The sequence below is a fragment of the Anolis sagrei genome, chromosome 2 (assembly GCF_037176765.1).
Source record: "Anolis sagrei isolate rAnoSag1 chromosome 2, rAnoSag1.mat, whole genome shotgun sequence".
NCBI lineage: Eukaryota > Metazoa > Chordata > Lepidosauria > Squamata > Dactyloidae > Anolis > Anolis sagrei.
Window position 1 is genome coordinate 178,954,032 of NC_090022.1, and position 22,252 is coordinate 178,976,283.

Genomic DNA, 22,252 nt, shown 5'->3' on the forward strand with positions numbered 1-22,252 from the left:
TAGAGAAGCGTTGTTGTGTGAGTTTCCCGGGCTGTATGGTCATGTTCCAGAAGCATTCTCTCCTAACGTTTCACTTGCATCTATGGAAGGATCCTCAGAGGTTGTGGCCATGAAAGCCTTCAACAATACATTTGAGAACATTCAAATGTACCAGATCCTATGTAATCTTGGAAGCTGAGAATGATTAGCTCTAATTAGTATTTGGATGTGAGACCACCAATGAATATCAGGTGCTGTAGACTATATTTTAGAAGCTGGAACTAACAAAACTATCACTTAGTGTTCTTTGCCTAAGAAAATCCTATGAAATTCTTGGGTCGCTATAGGTTCACAGGCAGCTTGAAAACACACACACACACACACACACATTTTTTAATTAAATACAACATTTTTTAATGTGAGCTCTCAGAACTGTGCGGGTCTAAACAATCTAAAACAATTCCAGATAAAAACAATAAAGTACTTTAAATAGAATTAAAGCATATTAAACAGATCACCAAGTTATAAAGAGCCTCAAAGGCTAAAATAGTTAAAACCATGCATGTGTGTGGATGTGCTTTCAAGTCGTCTGTAGACATATGGCAGCCCCAGGAATTTAAGAGTTTTCTCAGCAAGAAATACTCAGAGGTGGACTTGTTCCTTCCTTTGAAAGAAGAGTCCAGAGCACCTAGAAAAATGGGAATAATTAGGCTCTGAGAACTGAAGTCCCAAACATCTAGAGGACCAAAGGATGAGATTGAAACAATCTGTGATAAGAATTACAGGAAGGAAGAATGCTAGCAAGACACCACTATTTGTGATTATCATGAACAATGTAATCTCTGTAGTAATCTTACTGGATGCTGATGGAGACAGTGAGACTTCTTTACTGTATTCTTCTGAAATAAATCTATGACCCATGAGGGAAAGGGGAATGGAAGGAAATATATGTAGTCAATTTATTATGGGCCAGACTTTAAGGAGACTGCATCAGAAATCAGGAGTTAAAAGGGGAAAAAATTCCGTCAACATAAAGAAGTCATGCTTCACATTGGGTCAAGGACCCCCCACGGATATTAAAATTCATGATGCTCAAATCCCATTACATACAATGGTGTAGTAAAATGATGTCCTTTATATAAAAAGATAAAATCAAAGTTTGCTTTTTGGGATTATTGCTCTGAAATATTTTCAAGCTGTAGATGGATAAATGCATGGATGAACAATCCGTGTACAAAGAGAGCCAATTGTACATGGATATACGTATGTGTTAGGTAACACAGTTGTAGATCATCCAAATGAAATTCGATAACCAGCCATCTTCCCATAGCTATTCTGCAATGCTTCCATCATGATGTGTTTACAGCATTGTCTATCTCCCAAAGGACAGTCAACCATAACGCAAGGAGCAGACACCTCAGCCAGGCAGCAGCAGTTGATAGTGGTGGACACTATTTCAGTGGTGATGATGAATCTGCTCCAGATTTGACCTCTATCCCACAAACAGATTTAGCACCTTGGATAGATCCTAGGCTAACACCTGGACTGTATCACAAACCCACTGACATGGAGATCACCATCCAGCATTGTATAGGACAGTGGTTCTCAACCTGGGGTCCCCAGATGTTTTTGGCCTTCAACTCCCAGAAATTTTAACAGCTGGTAAACTGGCTGGGATTTCTGGGAGTTGTAGGCCAAAACACCTGGGGACCCACAGGTTGAGAACCACTGGTATAGGAAGTCCTGGCTTTATGCCTTGCAACTAGGAGGTGCTGATTTACTGCACAGCACAGATGGGGAGCATATGATTGGGACTATAAGCCCCAGCCAGAACAGTCAATGGCAAGGCATTGTGGGTAATGTAATTCAAATTATCTGGATAGTCAAAGGGTCCTTGGCTATGCCTGAAGTCTTATGCTGGAAAAGGCTATGGAGGGAGGATAAGTCCTCTAGAAAGCACTACATAAAATATTAATTCCTATATCAGTGCTATGCAAATAGTGTTTCTGGTCTGGGCCAGTCCCCAACCACTAAGAGAAAGAAGCAATTGTAGTCCATGGAAACAAAATATGCTTAATACCTAACATACGCCTTTTGGGAAAACGTGAGATCAGTGGAATAAATTAGCTGTGATTTAAGTCAAACTTTTTCAATTTCAGCATGTCAAGATCTGATCTTTGGTCTGATCTTTGAAGCTAATCAGGATCAGCCATGGTTAGTACTTGAATGGGAGACTGTCCATGAATACTAGGTTCTCTCTCTCTCAAACACACTCACGCACACTCTTTCTCTGCCCCCCTCCCTCCCCCCCCTTTATATATATAAAGTCTAATTTTTATTCAAATAATCAAACCTACAGTCAAACAATAAAACATATACCAGGTTCTGTAGACTAGATTTCAGATGAACTTGCAACATCACCTCTGAGTATTCCTTGTCTAAGGAACTCCTATATAATGGAATTGCCATAAATCCACAGGTGACTGGTACATAATGTAAACATATATCAGAGTAGCAATGTTTAATCAGTTAATCTAATCATTCAGTTCTGATAAAAGTTTATTTTTCATCTAGATACTTAAAACATGTCTAGACATACAGTGCAATCCTTTATTTATTCAGAATTATGCCCTCTGAATTCAATAGCATGTAGTCCTCTCCACAGTACAGGATGTTTATAATTCCAAACCTTAATTCATCCCTAAAGCACAACACCAAAATCCAGCACATGCGCAGAAGCTACTGGCACAAAAACCATCCAGACTTTTCTACTGTCATAGCCTTGTGTAGTCTGCACCAAGTCCTTCGAAAAACATCACTTTACATTTTCCTTAATGCAGCAGAATTCACACAAAATTTGTGCCTGGACTGATCACTGGATAAGTGCATGAATTCCAGACACCTTCTCCAAAAATGAATCCCGTTTCTCTGTTTCCTATGGCCACCAAATTAGGAGTGAAAAACACTCTCAAAAAGATCTTCTGAAGATGCCAGCTAGATGCAGACAAAACATCAGAAGAAAATGCTGCTAGAACACGGCCATACAGCCCAGAAATCACACAACACCTCACTCTCAAAAAGTACTATACACTTAGCATAGTTATAGAAAGACAGCCTTGGAAGTAGTGACAACATGGAATGGAGGCAGAAGGCATCAAATAACCACATCAATCCTGATGAGGTAGGATCCAAATATAAAAAATAAAAAATACCTTTTGCACAATGGTGTTATAACATTTTGATGCTACTTTTGAGTACACTGAATCCTGGGATTTGCAGTTTGGGGAGGCATTGGAGGTCTTAAAAATTCAACGTAACCTTCCAAACTTTTCAGAATTTTATAGGATAAAGTCATACTTATCAAACAAGAATCATAGCACACTAATTGTATAATATCAAAGGGCACTAAAGTAGTACCTACACATTATTTTTTGTTCATTGATATACAGCTTAATGCTGCAACCTGAAGCATGAAACAGTTAACTGTGATGCAAAGTTTAAACAGCAGTTCTGAACCTCCAAGGAAATCCCCATGGTTACCACTCCTACAAATACAGACCTGTAAACAAATACCACAGCACACCAGACATTGCAATAAATACAACTCCCTTCCTCCTTTAATCCTATAAAACTCTTACCTGGACCTGTCTTGATTATTTATAAGAGAAAAATACTTCAGGATAAACATCCCAAGATGAACAGACACACATTTCAAAAGTAAAATTGCCAATAACAGCAATATTTAGGGACAGAAGCTGTCAATGACTGATCAACTACACATTTAGCAAGGTTGATATTAGCTACTGCTAATAATAAGAAATTTAAAAGATACTAAAGGCAGTGATTGTGTCTCAGTACAAACAGTTTCTTGTGTTTGATTAAAGCTACAGAGCCAGACTGCTTTCACTACTGAGAACAAGGCAACATGATCTATGCCCGGCTTTGGCATGATGCTCATCAATTAATCAACTTATTAAAAAAAAAAACAGGTAAACTAGAAGTCTTTTGTGACAGTCACTGTCATCCCATGAAATTCCACATTATTATAGAAGTTTATAGAAATCAGGATACTTGGTATACATTATCTTTCCAACAATACTGTGAAGCATAGTTCCCCAACCAGATGCCTGTAACTCCCACTAACCCTAAACATTTTGCACAACTGGATGGGGATTCTGGGAGGTGTAGTCCAATCATCCAGCATGGAGAGGAAAACTGCTATGAGATGTCATCTCCATGATCCAGAAAATAGATTTATATCTGTTAAGAAGTAAATCCCAAGCTGGAACCTTTAGGGCAGGGGTATCAAACTCATGTTCACTAAGGGCCACATCAACCATTTTGTTTCTAAAGGGCCATTGAATCCATGAAGAGAGAATCTGTGGTTACAGAGGGCCAACTATAATTAGTTTACATAGCAGTTGGTGCTCTTTGTTTTTTGCCCAATTTGATTCACCAGATGTTATTGTACAACAACTCCCATCATTTCTGATGATCCGCCATGTGGACAGAGGATAATAGAAATTTAAGTTTTCCCCAACCCCTGAACTTGAGGCTCTGAGGTTGGAGAAAGGTTAAAGTACATTTAAAGTCAGACATAATATCCACAAGCCTGAATATCTAAATTCAAACGCCAATATCCTGACTAAAGAGGAACAACTACAGCCTTCCAGATGTTGTTGTATCCCAACTCCCATTAGCTCTAGCAAAATGGGAGTTGTAGTCCCGTACCTAGAGGGCCACATAAAATGACATGGCGGGCCAGATTATTTTGCACATCCACTTTAGGGTATTTAGGCCCCTTGGGATTCACTCTCAAGTAAATGCACCCAGAATGTATCAGTGGTTTGTGAGTTAAGATGGAATTTGAATTGTGCCCTTCCCAGCAAGGAAGACACTACAAAACTCATGCCAAGGAGTTACAAAAGTCCTCTAGAATAGAGATCATACCAGTACAATTTCTCAATAGGACTAGCAAAACATACAATTCACCCCGCTTTATGCAAGGGTTTGTGGGGGCGGGCGAAGAGAAAACACCTCCTCCCTGAAATTCCCACATGGGCACCTTTGAAGCTGACGCAAGGAAAGCAAGCCTATTGAAATAAATAGGAAAATGAGCATAGCTGAGATTGGCACGGTGACACCACAAAAAATCCCAAAAGAGTGTGTCAGGGGCTTGTGTAAAACGTAAAAGCTTTCCTCCTTCTCAATACTGTTTATTATTTCTAAAGATATCACAAAGTAGCAAGGAATGCCAATTTAATGTAGCGGTTTGAGCACTAGAAGACAATTCTGGATTTGAATCCTCATTTCAGCATACTGGAATTAGGACTGGGCAAGTCACACTCTCTCAGCCTCAGAGGAAGGCAATAACAAACCCCACTCTAAACATATCTTGCCAAGAAAAACCCCTGATAGGTTCACATTAAGGTCACCATAAACGAGAGCAAACAACAATTATGGTGTTGTGGCAACAGTGTTGGGAGTGAGCAGATCCATTTTCAAACCATCATTCCACAGTCACCATCACTTGCAAAAGAGAAGCCCAATTTAGCTTCCTCTTTCTTCCCATCTACACTGCCAAATAAAATCCAGAGCATCTGCTTTGAACCTGACTATATGGCAATGTAGACTCATATAATCCAGTTCAAAGCGGATAATGTGGAATACCTGCCTTGATATTCTGGATTATATGGCAGTGAGAGACTAAAATTGGGACATTTTCCCTAGATGTTGGGAGTAGAGGAATTGTTGCAAAGGGCTTTTCAAAACACAAGAACAAGGCCCCTTCCACACAGCTGAATAAAATCCCACATTATCCGCTTTGAACTGGATTATATGGCAGTGTTAACTCATGGTCCTTCCACACATCCCTATATCCCAGAATATCAAGGCAGAAAATCCCACAATATCTTCTTTGAACTGGATTGAGTCCACACTGTCATATAACCTAGTTCAATGTGGATTTTATACAGCTGTGTAGAAGGGTCCCTTGAATATCAAAGCACAAAATCCCACAATATCTGCTTTGAACTGGGTTATCTGAGGTCCTTTCCACACAGGTGTATAAAATCCCACATTATCTGCTTTGAACTGAAATATATGGCAATGTGTACTCAGGGCCCTTCCGCACAGCAATATAATCCAGATTATCACAGCAGATTGAAGCCCCCGGTGGCCCAGTGGGTTAAAGCGCTGAGCTGCTGAACTTATTGACCGAAAGATTGCAGGTTCGAATCCGGAGAGCGGTGTGAGCTCCTGTTGTCAGCCCCAACTTCTGCCAGCCTAGCAGTTCGAAAACATGCAAATGCGTAGATAAATAGGTACTGCTCTGGCAGGGAGGTAACGGCGCTCCATGCAGTCATGCCAGCCACATGACCTTGGAGGTGTTTATGGACAACACCGGCTCTTCATCTTAGAAATGGAGATGAGCACCAACCACCAGAGTCTTACTGGACTTAATGTCAGGGGAAAACCTTTACCTTTACTTTTACACAGCAGATTATCCACAACATCTGGGTTATCTGAGGCCCCTTCCACACATCTCTATATCCCAGAATATCAAGGCAGAAAATCCCACAATATCTGCTTTGAACTGGGTTATCTGAGTCCACACTCAGATAACAAGGGATTTTCTGCCTTGATAGTCTGGGAAATAGGGCTGTGTGAAAGGGCAATGGGTCCACACTGCCCCATAATCCAGTAAAATGTGGATTTCATGCAGCTGTGTGGAAGGGGCCTCAGATAACCCAGTTCAAAGCAGATATTGTGGATTATTTGTCTTGTTATTCTAGGTCAGGGGTCCTCAAACTTTTTAAACAGAGGGCCAGGTAACAGTCCCTCAAACTGTTGGAGGGCCAGATTATAATTTGGGGAAAAACCATGAATGATTCCTATGCACACTGAACATATCTTATTTATAGTGCAAACAAAAAACCCCACTTAAAAAATACAATAATAAAAATGAAGAACAACTTTAACAAATATAAACTTATTAGTATTTCAATGGGAAGTGTGGGCTTGCTTTTGGCTGATGAAATAGGATTGTTGTTGTTGTGTGCTTTCAAGTCGTTTCAGATTTAGGTTGACCCTGAGTGAGGGCCGGGTAAATGACATTGGAGGGCCGTATTCGGCCCTGGGGCCATAGTTTGAGGACCCCTTTTCTAGGTTATATGGCTGTGTGGATAGGTCCCTAGCCTCCCCCTAGTAAAAGTCAAGGCTATCGTTTGCCTTCTCCTTCCAAACAGTCAAAACAAGGAGGGAATTATGGCAAAGGATGTGTCTACACTTCAGAATTAAAGCAGTTTGACACCACTTGAGCTGGAGAAATTACACTGTCTAGCCGGTATCGCACCACCTGACATCCGCCGGGAAGTGGCAGCCAATAGTGAAAGGACCAAGGCAGTGACATCTCCAGCTCATCCCGTTTGGGTATCAGCCAGCACGTCAACGACTTAAATCCAGACATAGTTTTCTAAGATCTACAGAGACACTTGCTGGAACACCTCAGCAAGCGAGAGTCCAAAAGTGGCAGGCTCAAACCCGGAACCTCAACCAATGGCTGATACCAAATGAGAAACCCCCCCTGGGCACACAGAGGACTGGGCGACTTGGAAGGCGCTGAACAGACTGCGCTCTAGCACCACGAGATGCAGAGCCAACCTTCAGAAATGGGGCTACAAAGTGGAATCCTTGACATGCGAGTCGAAGAAGAACAAACCACTGACCACCTGCTGCAATGCACCCTGAGCCCTGCCACATGTACAATGGAGGACCTTCTTGCAGCAACACCAGAAGCACTCCAAGTGGCCAGATACTGGTCAAAGGACATTTAATCAACTACCAAACTCACAAATTTTGTGCTTTCTCTGTTTGTTTGCTTTGTTCTGTTAGAAATGTAATATAACTGACTGGCTGCCCTGACAGGAGAAATAAATAAACCACTTGAGCTGCCATGGCTTCATGCTATGGCAGTGGTTCTCAACCTGTGGGTGTTTTGGGCTACAACTCCCAGAAATCCCATTCAGTTTACCAGCTGTTATGATTTCTGGGAGTTGAAGGCCAAAACATCTGGGGACCCACAGGTGGTATGGGATATTGGGAGTTGTAGTTTGGTGAGGCATGTGCCCTCTTTGACAGAGAAGGCTCAGTCAAGGCCTTGTGCAACTACAGCTCCCAGGATTCCATAGCATTGAGCCATGGCAGTTAAAGTGGTGACAAACTGGATTAATACTGCAGTGTAGCTGTATCTAGAAAAGGCTTTATTGGTGGGGGGGGGGGGGGAGCTTCCCATAACAAGCCATGAGAGACCAGGCCCAGGCCTCGCTCACCTCCTCCTCCTCAGCACTCGTTCCCCATCCTGGCTTCCACGCAAACAGGCCGGGCGGCGTTTCCTGGCGCGGGCCTTTTCGGAGCCGCATTTTAAAACCCGCCTGAGTGCGTGGGGAGGCGGAGGGAGGCCTCGGGGACCGCCCTGGGTTATTTCCAGGCGTCCACACGCCGCCCTCGGTCCTTGTCCCTCCCCTCCAAGGGGTCCCCCTCCCCGCGCCCACGGCTCGCAGGAGGAAGGAAGGCGTCCATCTTGGCCGGGCCTTGTTTTGTAGACAGGGAAGACTGTGAGGGAGAAGGCCGCGCTTTCGAGAATGGCAGCGCCCCTTCCCGGCCACCAGGGGCCGCTGTTCGGTCTCCAGGCTCTGCCTCAGCCCATTTCGCCTTAAAGGGGCCGCGCCCGCAATCTGCCACCAGGCTTCCTTGGTTGCATCTATGGTTTGGGTCTTTGGAGCCCTTCCACACTGCCCTTTATCCCAGGCTCCTGCTACACAGTTGTATAAAACCCACATTGAACTGGATTATATGACAATGTGGACTCAGGCCCTTCCACACAGCTATATAACCCTGAATATCAAGGCACAAAATCCCACATTGTCTGCTTTGAACTAGGTTACATTGTCATATAATGTCAGACTACACAGAGAAGCCATTGAAATCCACAAGCATGTGTACCATTATTAGAGCAATCACAATCACAGCACCTGCGAAGTTTCCTAGGAGTGGACAGGACGACCCCAGCTGCCGCAGTAAGAGCGGAACTGGGAGTACACACAGTGGATGGCTTATCCAAAATCAGGGCCTACAACTACTGGGCAAAACTGATGGCCATGGAAAATGATAGACTCCCAAAACTGTGCCTGTTAGAGCAGATAGAAAATCAACATCAGACCTCTTGGTTAGTTCTCCTGACAAAATACATTAGGAGCTGTGGACAAAGTTGAAGTACTTTGGTCACATCATGAGGAGACAGGAAAGCCTAGAGAAGACAATTATGCTGGGGAAAGTGGAAGGCAAAAGGAAGAGGGGCCGACCAAGGGCAAGATGGATGGATGGCATCCTTGAAGTGACTGGACTGACCTTGAGGGAGCTGGGGGTGGTAACGGCTGACAGGGAGCTCTGGCGTGGGCTGGTCCATGAGGTCACGAAGAGTCGGAGACGACTGAACGAATGAACAACAACAACATCCGAATCTCTTAGAAGAGTTAGACCCAAAAATAGTTGCTCAACGAGTATTGGATATAGAAGGCCAAAAAGACATCGCTACCCTCAGTAAAGTTGGCTCACTGAAATGGTTATGCCGCTTTAAACATACCTTCCAAACAGCTCGATATCTAAAAACAGAAATGCCTAAACACCTTAGGAGGGTATTTACCAGAGCTCGTTTTGAACAGCTGGATACAATGGACAAGCACGGAAGGTTTAATCAAGTCCCATACAACGAACGATTTTGTATTTGTGGAGCACCAGAGGTGGAGGATATCACACATGTATTGTTCAACTGTGAGCTGTATAAGAAAGAGAGAGATCATTGCCTTAGACCATACATTACTCAAAAAACACACTGGGACCCATATATTAAAACCTCATTTTTGTTGGCCAGCCAGAATCCTAAAATAACACACAAAACAGCCCTTTTTCTATTCAAAGCAACACAGCTGAGAATTGCACATTTAGAATCAATTGGGGTAAACTGTGGAGGTGACGAAGACATTTGACCTGAACGAGATCTTGTTAACAGCTTATTTTAACTTCTTTTATACCGAGGGTTGTATGCTGTATGTATGACTATGTGTTAATTGTGTAATGTGTTAAATGTTTTGATACGGCCAATAGGCCAATCAATAAAACGTATCTATCCATCACAAGCATGTGGACAATTTCAACAGAAAGGAGGAGACCATGAAAATGAACAAAATCTGGCTACCAGTATTAAAAAAACTCTAAAATTACAACAGCAAAACAGCAGAGAGGAAACAACCAGGCACATCTTAACACCTCTCAACAGAACATTTTCCCAGGCTCAGCCAGCCCTTCAAATGCTAATGAAGGTGGTCAGCTGGAACATTCACACCTAGCTTCAGCAGAGAGCTCTCTTCCCCACCCCAGTCATTCCACAGATATATAGGCCCATTTTCCTATTTCCAACAGACCTCACTACCTCTGAGGATGCTTGCCATAGATGCATGCGAAACGTCAGGAGAAATGCCTCTAGAACATGGCCCTATAGCCCGAAAAAACCTACAAGAACCTAGGTTATCTGAGTCTACACTGCCAAATAATAATAGTAGTAGCAGAAATGTTGACCATTTCCGCTACCTTGGCAGCCACCAAAGTCAACATCGACGCTGAAATACAACACTGCCTGAGCTCTGCAAGTGCAGCATTTTCCCGAACGAAGCAGAGAGTGTTTGAGGATCGGGACATCCGTAGGGATACCAAGGTGCTTGTCTATAAAGCTATTGTCCTCCCAACCCTGCTCTATGCCTGTGAGACGTGGACTGTCTACAGATGTCACATGCAACTCCTGGAACGATTCCATCAGCGCTGCCTCCGGAAAATCCTGCAAATCTCTTGGGAAGACAAGCGGGCAAATGTCAGCGTGCTGGAAGAAGTAAAGACCACCAGCATTGAAGCGATGGTCCTCCGCCATCAACTCCGCTGGACCGGCCACGTTGTCCGGATGCCTGACCATCGTCTCCCAAAGTAATTGCTCTACTCTGAACTTAAGAACGGAAAACGGAATGTTGGTGGACAGGAAAAGAGATTTAAAGAAGGGCTCAAAGCCAACCTTAAAAACTCTAGCAAAGACACTGAAAACTGGGAAGCCCTAGCCCTTGACCGCTCCAGGTGGAGGTCAGCTGTGACCAGCAGTGCTGCAGAATTCGAGGAGGCATGAGTGGAGGGTGAAAGAGAGAAACGTGCCAGGAGGAAGGCGTGTCAAGCCAACCCCGACCGGGACCGCCTTCCACCTGGAAACCAATGCCTTCACTGTGGTAGAAGATGCGGGTCAAGAATAGGGCTCCACAGCCACCTACAAACCCACAAAAATAGTCATCAAGGAAGACCATCTTACTCGTCCAATGAGGGATCGCCTAAGAAGAAGACGGCAAGGCTGCATACTCTCACCCAACCTTTTTAACTTGTATGCAGAACACATCATGCGATGTGTGGGGCTTGATGAATGCAAAGCTGGGGTGAAAATTGCTGGAAGGAACATTAACAACCTCAGATATGCAGATGACACCACTCTGATGGCCGAAAGCGAGGAGAAGCTGAGGAGCCTTCTAATCAAGGTGAAAAAAGAAAGCGCAAAAGCCGGGTTGCAGCTAAACATAAAAAAAACCAAGATTGTGGCAACATCACAATAAAGTAAATAAAACATAAAAATACAATAAAACCATGCAAAATACAACCACGATGAGCGGGCCACATGAACAAGATAAAATGATAAAAACTCAGGATGAGTTAGAAATGGAACGGAAAATATTTGTGCGGGAGAGAATCATTGGAAACAAAGTGCTAGAGACAGGCCTCCCAACAGGTACGGGAAAATACAGTATGGGAACAAACATATATCCCAATTCAAATCAAATATTGTGGGATTTTATTCAGTTGTGCGGATAGGGCCTCTGAGCCCTTTCAGACAGGCCCTATATTCCAGGATCTGATCCCAGGTTTTCTACTTTACACTGAATTATGAGTCCACACTGCCAGATAATCTGGGATAAACAGGAAACCTGGGATCAGATCCTGTATATAGGGCCTGTCTGGAAGGGCCCTCAGGTGATCCAGTATCTCAAAAGCTCCTGGTTCAAAATAGCAGGTGCCAAATGACGTCCTCTGAAAACACGGGAAAAATCACTACAAAGTGCTAAAAACGTGAGATTTTCAGTTTCAGAAATATCTCGGTTCTGGATGGAAAATGTGGATATTCAAATCTCTGTATGTCCCTACCCTCTGAAAATACAGGAATTTTATGTTGGTTTGTTCCCAGGTTTTTTATGTCGGTTCCTGAAAACATGGCAACAGTTGACTAGAGGGCGCAAACTTTATCCTGGCGAGAGAAACTTTGTCCTTTACAAGTTTAATGAAGTTTGTAATACACAAAGGTTTTGCTATGTAATCAACTTTCCCCATGTTTTTATTATAAAAGTAATAAGGAACAGACATATATAACCCAGGAACATCACCCCGTTGTTACCAGGCACAAGTACATGGCCAAACTTGTCTGGACAGATGGCCGTGAAGCCTCTGACTGATGATGATAATAATGACAAAATTCTGTTCCTGGCTTGAAAGTGTCAGTTCCTGTTTAATAGTGTAGTCCTGACTTTGAAAGTTTGGTCCTACTCCACAAACTTTCTTTGTATGCCATAAACTTCATTAAATGCGTGGAGGATGACATTTCTCTTGTCATTGTAAACTTTACCCATCTTTTCACTTACTTCCAAGCAAGCATGTCAAGGATTGGAGTCATGATGTGCATATTAATTCAGAAATAACTCATCTTGTGTTGAATAAGACTTTAGTGAGTAAAGGCTTTAATTCCTTTAAAGAAATCATCTTTAATGACACATGTTCCTTTAATCACACATGTTCCTATATTCTCGTCTATTGTTTTGTTCATCACGCATATGACATTTTTTTCCAATGTAATGGCATATATTTTAGCAATATTTTTGACATTCTGGTTGATTCTAGACTATCCTGTTTCTGTATGCCTGGATCTGACAAAAATAATAAATGTGTATTTTTACCTTTCACCGAGTCAGTTTAACCGGTCAAGCAGTGTGGTTTGTAAAGCCTTGCAAACTCTAGAAAAAAATGAGCTGTAACTCGAAGCTGAGCAAGAAGTATAACTTAAGGCAAACTGACGGGAGTTCATTTTTGTCATTTCTGCCCAAACAACATGTTGGACTTTGAAAAACAAGTTAAGGTGGGGTAGGTAGGAAATGCTGACTGTGCAGACAGAAGACTCCGACAACACCAAGCTATGAAGCTGAGCACAGCATGCCTTTCCGCTCAGCCCTCCATATTTATTTGGTTTAGGGGTATTGTTTATTTATTTACTGTATTTGTATACCGCCTTTCTCAGCCCGTAGGCGACTCAAGGTGGTTAATAGGGCAAAAGTCAATGCTTACCATGTCATAAATACAATTAAAAACATAACATATAATAAAAAACTAAACATATAAAAGTAACATTAAAGCCTAACATCAGTACATTAAACCTGACATCAATGAATCAATACGTCTCCTGGGAAGGTAAAAACTGAAAATAAATTAATTCTTTAAAAAAAACTGGGAGAAGACCTCCCTAGGAAATTCCTGAATGACTCTATTGTTAACTTATCACGGAGGCTGAAGGATCTAGGAATTCCTACATTGTAATCAAATTAATGAATAAGTCAAAACCACAAACGTAGAGGGACAACTGTCGTTGGGTTCTGAATCACTCTCACATTCAGCCATTCAGCAGGACCACAAACACGCTGTATTTTTAGCAATGTGGTTGCTTCATTTTGGCCCCTTCCACACAACTGAATAAACTCCCACATTTTCTTCTTTGAACTGGAATATATGGCAGTGTGGACTCAGATAACCCAGTTCAAAGTAGATATTGTGGGATATTCTGCCTAGATATTCTGGGTTATATGGCTCTCTTGAAGGGTCCCTAGACTTCAGAGCATATTTAGATACTCACTCTCCCCTGCCAGGAAATGTTCTATATACTTGAACCCTAAGGGCACATCTACAGTGTAAAATTAATGCAATCTGACAACCTTTTAACTGCCATGGCTCAATGCTATGGGATTCTGGGAGTTTTAGTTGTCTAAAGTCTTTAGCCTTCTTTGCTGAAGAGGGCTGGCACCAAACTACAAATCCCACAATTCCATAGCACTGAGCAATGACAGTTAAAGTGATGTCAAACTGTATTAATTCTATTGTCGAAGGCTTTCACGGCCGGAATCACTGGGTTGTTGTAGGTTTTTTGGGCTATATGGCCATGTTATAGAGGCATTCTCTCCTGACGTTTCACCTGCATCTATGGCAAGCATCCTCAGAGGTAGTGAGGTCTGTTGGAACTAGGAAAAGGGGTTTATATAACTGTGGAATGACCAGGATGGGACAAAGGACTCGTCTGTTGGAGCTAGGTGTAAATGTTTCAACTGACCACCTTGATTAGCATTTGATGGCCTGGCAGTGCCTGGGGGAATCTTTTGTTGAGAGGTGATTAGGTGTCCCAGATTGTTACATCACCAAAACAAAAGAGAGGAAACAATCTGGAACATCTAACCACCTCTCAACAAAAGATTGCCCCAGGCACTGCCAGGCCATCAAATGCTATTTATTTATTTATTGTATCAGGAGCAACCAGACATTTGTATTACATTTTTAACAAAACAAACAGACAAACAGACAGACAAAACACAATGTTTGCAAGCTTGGTAGTCGATTAAATGTCCTTTGACGAGTATCTGGTCACTTGGAGTCAGAGGCATCAAATGCTAATCAAGGAGGTCAGTTGAAACATTCACACTTAGCTCCAGCAGACAAGAGTCCTTTGTCCCACCCTGGTCATTCCACATATATATATAAACCCTTTTTCCTAGTTCCAACAGACCTCACTACCTCTGAGGATGCTTGCCATAGATGCAGGTGAAACATCAGGAGAGAATGCCTCTAGAACATGGCCATATAGCCCTAAAAAACCTACAACAACCCACTGTATTAATTCTACAGTGTAGATGCACCCTAGGATGACACTTTCTCTTCTGTTTGGTTTTCCCTGCCTGTCTCCAGTTTCTTTATCACGTTTCTCATTTAACACTCAGCACTTTGTCATCTTTCACATCACAGCCCTGTTCAGACTACCATCATTTTCTTGCAGCCTATTCTTGAGTCGACCTCAATCACCTGAGTATGTTATAAAAGGAAATTATAAGCATGTAGCTACAGTGGGGAAAATGTAGGCATTGTTCCTCTAATCGGAATCCCACTTTCTTTAATGAATTTTTCCTTCAGGCCTGTAATTTCTGCCAAAACTATCATTTTACATCTCCCCACCCCCAAATACCATCTTTGTGCACCACACAAGTCATTGATAGAGTTTTCTTAGGTAAGGAATATTCAGAGATTATTTTGCCAGTTTCTTCCACGGAAAAGTAGCCTACATCACCTAGTACGTATACTATCAAATAAATACATAGTGGATTGAGCTGTCACACTTCCAGGTGCTCTGGCACTAAATACTTTGTAGGCTATGCTCCTACTTTTAAAGCAGGAGAAACTGAAGATGAAGGAATGACGCCTTGAACCCATGACTCACAGATCCACACCCAGCTTTCATTATATATTCTAATTCATACTTTCTCTTTTCTTCCTACACATCAGTTAGTATTGATAAATTACGGGACTTTCCCAAAGAAAGCCATACTAGAACAAGAAAATATGAGAGGATATATTTATTTGTAGCATTTATATTCCGTCCTTCTCACCCTAAAGGGGACTCAGGGCAGATCACAGAACATGTACACAGCAAACATCCAATGCTGTTAAACAGACAGGATAGACAACAGATAGAGGCATATGTCTGCATTTTTCCCAACTTTGGCGTCCTGGAGGTTGGTGATTGATTCCAGCCACGGGGGGGGGGGGGGGGTATTGCTCCATCCTCTATGACAGTGGTTTTCACCCTGTGAGCCCCCAGATCCCTTGGCCTTCAATTCCCAGAAATCCTAACAGCTGGTAAACTAGCTGGGACTTCTGGGAGTTGTAGGCCAAAACATCTGGGAACCCAGATCTATAGAAATGTAATATGTTCCTGACTCTCACAAACTAAGGCCCCTTCCACACAGCTGAATAAATCCTACATTATCAGCTTTGAACTGGAATATATGGCAGTGTGGACTCAAATAACCCAGTTCAAAGCCGATATTGTGGGATTTTCTGCCCTGATATTCTTAGTTATATGGCTGTGTGGAAGGGCCCTTAGCCTATGTACTTATCAGTAACGAACTGTGTTGGAACCAAAGTTTGGAAATCTGGCTTTTTTATTTTTGAGGACAGTTTCCTAAATCCTTAGATTGCCAGAATAGTCTTCAAAAGTTCTGGTTAGAAATACTGTTGGAACTGACTATCTGATCCATTATATTAAGAGGCAAGTGAAAATTCAGAATCTCTAAAACAGGCAAACTTTGACTCTCCAGGTGATTTGGACATCAACTCCCACAATTCCTAACTGGTAGGCTATTATGAATTGTGGGAGTTGAAGTACAAATATCTGGAGGGCCAAAGTTTGCCCATGTCTACTCTAAAATGTACATCTTATAAGAAAGAGAGAGTTCAGAGAGATAAAAAGCTTCCTGAGAGCAGAAGAAAAGGATTTTATAACACTACTAGCCTGCCACGCGTTGCTGTGGCCCAGTCTGGTGATCAGAAAAATTAAGTAATGAGAAAGTGTTGTTTTCTAATATATGTAATTTCTTTATGCTTGTGGGTAAACAGTATTTCTTGCTGTTTCTTTGCCAGTGTTGATGTGGAGATTGTCTGATTTGCCTACTCTGGAACAGGCAACGTATTATTGTCCTTCTTTAGGGGTCCCTTTCAAATCTATGATACTATATCAGTGTGTGTGTGTGTGTGTGTGTGTGTGTGAATCTATCTATATCTATATCTATGGCTGGATGGCTCTTTGTCAGGTAGGCTTTAATTACATTTTCTTGCCCTGGTGAAGGGTGTAAGACTGGGTGGCCTTAAGTATTTTCTCTTGGTCATGAGGGTTCTGTGTGGGAAGTTTGGCCCAATTCTGTTGTTGGTGTGGTGTAGAATGCTCTTTGATTGTAGGTGAACTATAAATCCCAGCAACTACAACTTCTAAATGTCAAGGTCTATTTCCCCCAAACTCCACATCTGTACATATTTGGGCATATGGAATATTTGTGCCAAGTTTGGTCCAAATCCATCATTGTTTGAGTCCAAAGTGCTCTCTAGATGTAGGTGAATTACAACTCCCAAACTCAAGGTTAATGCCCACCAAACCCTTCTACCATTTTCTGTTCGTCTTGGAAGTCCTGTGTGCCAAGTTTGGTTCAATTCCATCATTAGTGGAGTTCAGAATGCCCTGTGATTGTATGTGAACTATAAATCCCAGTAACTACAACTCCCAAATGACAAAATCAAAATTTTGAGCGACGGTCACTCATTGGGTTGTTAGGCGTATTCTGTCCAAATTTGGTATCAATTCGTCTAGTGGTTTTTGAGTTATGTTAATCCCACAAACTAACATTACATATTTATTTATATAGATGTAACAAAATTTGAAAATTTTTTATCAGTTCCTGGTTTTAAAGTGTTATTTCCTGTTTAATTGTGCAGTGCTTACTTTGAAAGTAATTGTTATACCACAGAAACTGGAGCCCCCAGTGGCACAGTGGGTTAAACCCCTGTGCCGGCAGGACTGAAGACTGACAGGTCGCAGGTTTGAATCCGGGGAGAGACGGATGAGCTCCCTCTATCAACTCCAGCTCCTCATGCGAGGACATGAGTTAAGCCTCCCACAAGGATGATAAAAACATCAAATCATCTAGATGTCCCCTGGGCAACATCCTTGCAGACGACCAATTCTCTCACACCAGAAGCAACTTGCAGTTTCTCAAGTTGCTCCTGACACGACAAAAAAACAAACAAACCACAGAAACTTTGTTTTTGTGGCTGCCACAAACTATGTTGAATTGATTGAGTTTCTAGGGGCTATTCATTGAAAAATATAGCAGAATGTGCTGCAGGATGTATCTCAAAAATTATGTTTTTGCAGTTTAATAAACTTTTTTTCCCATGTTTTTACGACAGAATTAAGAAATGACATTTATAACACAGGAACAAAAAATCGTGTTACATTGTGTAATCAACAAGTAAATCAAGTGTGCAAAGGGAACTTGTTGAAGCACCTCTGAAATTGAGAGAAAGAAGTTGCCAACCTAAGCTTTCCTAGGCTTTAGTCTACTTCATTGGAGGCCAAGGGCAGTGGGGAAGAATTCAGCTAGAAGCTAAGTTCAGCAGAATTTGTATTTTTAAAGCAGGGAGGGAAAAAGAAGTGAAAACTGCACTGTTGTCAGAAAACAGAAGGAAACTGAGTCATGAAGCTCCTACTCGCACCATGGCTACCCTCCTCAGCACCCCATCCACACAGATAATGCTGTGGTTTTCAGCAAATGCAAAGCACGGGGCTGGGAAAGCACCCGGAATTGGGACACACTGAGCTTTTGTATCTCCGTTCCAGATCCCTGCTGAACTTGGCTTCTGAAATCCAGCATAAAATTAGGCCTCTGCTGTAGGGGAATTCCTCCTTTTCCCGAGGCCTCCCTTTTATCTTTGTGTATCACCTGGACTTGGATTATAGCAAACCCCAGGACACTGGCTGCGAACACAACTTTCACATGGCTGATTAAAGACAGGCTTTTGGCATATGCTCAGAGGCACAGGCTCCTCTCCTGGTTTCATAATGTGCCAGCACAACAGGGTTTTTAACGTTCTGGAGGCAAATTTAAATATAGATCAAAAGCCATTCCGCACATTATGCAGATTAAAGTGATAGGTACTTCCAGGTGTGATTGTACTAAATTGTACTCTAAGGTTAAGAAATATTACACTATGTAACATGATTCTTGTTCCTGGGTTACAAATGTTGTTTCCTTATTGGTTTTATCCTAACAACATGGGGAAAAGTGTATTAAACTGTAAAAACTTTGGGTTGTAGGTTTTTCCGGGCTATATGGCCATGTTCTGGAGGCAATTTTTCTCCTGACGTTTCGCCTGCATCTACGGCAAGCATCCTCAGAGGTAGTGAGGTCTGCCATAGATGCAGGCGAAACGTCAGGAGAAAAATTGTCTCCAGAATATGGCCATATAGCCTGGAAAAACCTACAACAACCCAGTAATTCTGGCCATGAAAGCCTTCGACAATACATGTAAAAACTTTGTTTTTGGGGACATCCTGCAACACATTTTGCTATCGTTTTAAAATGAATAACTGATTCAGCATAGTTTGTGGCAGCTACAAAAGCAACGTTTCTGGAGTATAAGAACTACTTTCAAAGTAAGTGCCGCACAATTAAACAGGAAAAAACACTTTCAAACCAGGAACAGATTTTTCCCCATTTTTGTTATATAGTGTTATTGGAATGGTAGAAGCTTCTTCCTGAACCACCATTTATTAATTCCTTAATTAACTTCCCTCTACATTTGGGGCAAAGACAAAGGGAACCCGCAATTCTGGATCACTTCAAAACACAGTATGGGCAACCTGTGGACATTGGACTACAGCAGTGTTTCTCAACCTGTGGGTCCCCAGATGTTTTGGCCTTCAACTCCCAGAAATCCTAACAGCTGGTAAACTGGCTGGGATTTCTGGGAGTTGTAGGCCAAAATACCTGGGGACCCACAGGTTGAGAACCACTGGACTACAGCTTCCACTATCTCTGACCATCAGCCATGCTTGCTGGGGATGATAGTTGGTTGAGTCCAAGTGAAGCGGGAGGGTCAAAGGCTTCTTGAGGACACAGACTAAGGGTGCATCCACACTGTAGAGTTAATGCAGTTTTGACACCTCATTAATTGCCATGATTCAATACTATAGATTCAAAGGAATTGCCATTTCACAAAGGGCCCTTCCACCTTGCACCTATAACCCAGAATATCAAGGCAGAAAATAACACAATATCTGCTTTGAACTGGTTTATCTGAGTCCACACTGCCATATATCCCAGTTCAAAGCAGATAATGTGGGATTTTATTCAGTGTGTGGAAGGGGCCTTAGTCTTCAACCTTTTCTTCCAAACAGTGCTGGTGCCGCACCAAACTACAATTCCCAGGACTGCATAGTATTCAACCACAATAGTGGAGGTGTGTCAAACTTCCATTCCACAACGCAAAGGCAGCACTAGTCATGGAAGACTTACGCTGCCAATTGTATTCTCTCAGGTCCAGTTCAAAACAGATATTATGTGATTTTCTGCCTTGATACTCTTGGATATAGGGTTGAGTCCACACTCGGATAATGTGGGATTTTCTGCCTTGATACTCTTGGATCTAGGGCTGAGTCCACACTCAGATAATGTGCTATTTTCTGCCTTGATACGCTTGGATATAGGGCTGAGTCCACACTCGGATAACGTGGGATGTTCTGCTTTAATACTCTTGGATATAGGGTTGAGTCCACACTCAGATAATGTGGGGTTTTCAGCCTTGATACTCTTGGATATAGGGCTGAGTCTACACTCAGACAATGTGGGATTTTCAGCCTTGATACTCTTGGATCTAGGGCTGAGTAAACACTCAGATGTGAGAGTTTCTGCCTTGATACTCTTGGATATAGGGCTGAATCCACTCTCAGACAATGTGGGATTTTCAGCCTTGATACTCTTGAATATAGGGCTGAGAAAACACTCAGATAATGTGGGATTTTCAGCCTTGATACTCTTGGATATAGGGCTGAGTCCACACTCAGATAATGTGGGATTTTCTGCCTTGATACTCTTGAATATAGGGCTGAGTCCACACTCAGATAATGTGGGATTTTAAGCCTTGATACTCTTGGATATAGGGCTGAGTCCGCACTCAGATATGAGAGTTTCTGCCTTGACACTCTTGGATATAGGGCTGAGTCCACACTCGGATAACGTGGGATTTTCAGCCTCGATACAATTGGATCTAGGGCTGAGTCCACACTCAGATAATGTGGGATTTTCAGCCTTGATACTCTTGGATATAGGGCTGAGTCCACACTAGGATAACGTGCGATTTTCAGCCTTGATACTCTTGGATATAGGGCTGAATCCACACTCGGATAATGTGGGATTTTCAGCCTTGATACTCTTGCATATAGGGCTGTGTGGAAGGGCCCTAGATGGGCCCCAAAGTGCAACAAGACACCTTAACACCCACTACAAGATCTGCACACACTAGTTCAAAGTCTAAGTCACAAATGCATTGGGGGATAATCTCTTGCACACTTATTGCACGAAAAGTCACAAGCGCCTTGCCAATGGTGCTGAGCTTGCGGCCTGTCAATCAGATGCTTGCAGCAATCTACACTGAGATTTTGAGGGGGATCCTCTCCCTTTTCAAGCCTTGAGACCCCCATCTGTAGTGTTACACCCCCCCCCAACCCCTAAAAAATAGCAGAGGGCCCTTCCACACAGGATATCAAGGCATAAAACATCCCACATCACAGATATTATGTGATGTGGGATTCCCTGCCTTGATATGCTGTGTGGAAGGGCCCTGAGTCCCTGGAGTGGCAGGTGTCCCTTACCTGAGCAGCTGGATGGCGTCCGTGGAGCGTGGGTCTTCCACTAGGACGAAGACCGTGGCGGGGGGCGGCTCGGGGTTGGGGGGCCTCTCGCTCGTGTCATGGGACATCATCCCCGAGACCCCCCTTCCTTTCCCCCCAGAGGAATGCAATCTAGGCCTCTCTCTCTCTCTCTCTCAAACTAGTCGAGAGAGGGAGCTTCCAGATCCAAGCTTGGTCCAAAGAGTGGGCCAAACTGATCGCTCTTTTCCAAACTCTGCCTTGCAAAGCGGTGCAAAGGGCTCAACCCCAGGCCAGTCTCCTCCCAAGGCTAGAAGGAAAACATCCAGCCGGGGGATTGCCTCATTTTCCGGCTCAAGGAGGGAAAGGAGGGGAGGGGGGGATCTCTCTACTGGAAATGACGTCGGGCTGGGATCCACCCACTTGGGAGGGAGTTAAAGGGAAAGGTCTCTATTTCTAAAGAGCTCTGCCAGGGAGGTTGTGGCCCCTTCCACACAGTCGTATACAATCCACATTGAGCTGGAATATATGGCAGTGTGAACTAAGGACCCTTCCACACAGCCCTATAACCTAGAACAGGGGTCCCCAAACTTTTTGAACAGAGGGCCGGGTCAGAGTCCCTCAAACTGT

The 22,252-nt window shown here is 42.9% G+C and overlaps 1 protein-coding gene across 1 annotated transcript in view; it reads right to left on the reverse strand.

Moving 5' to 3' along the window:
- TFE3 (transcription factor binding to IGHM enhancer 3) overlaps nucleotides 1-22,004 on the reverse strand; it is a 59,868-nt gene extending 37,864 nt beyond the window's left edge. Inside the window, exon 1 of the mRNA XM_060763130.2 lies at nucleotides 21,626-22,004. Coding sequence (XP_060619113.1) covers nucleotides 21,626-21,735 — 110 coding nt within the window. The 5' untranslated portion in view covers nucleotides 21,736-22,004. The remainder of the gene's footprint in view (nucleotides 1-21,625) is intronic.
- Between the last annotated feature and the right edge of the window lie 248 nt (nucleotides 22,005-22,252).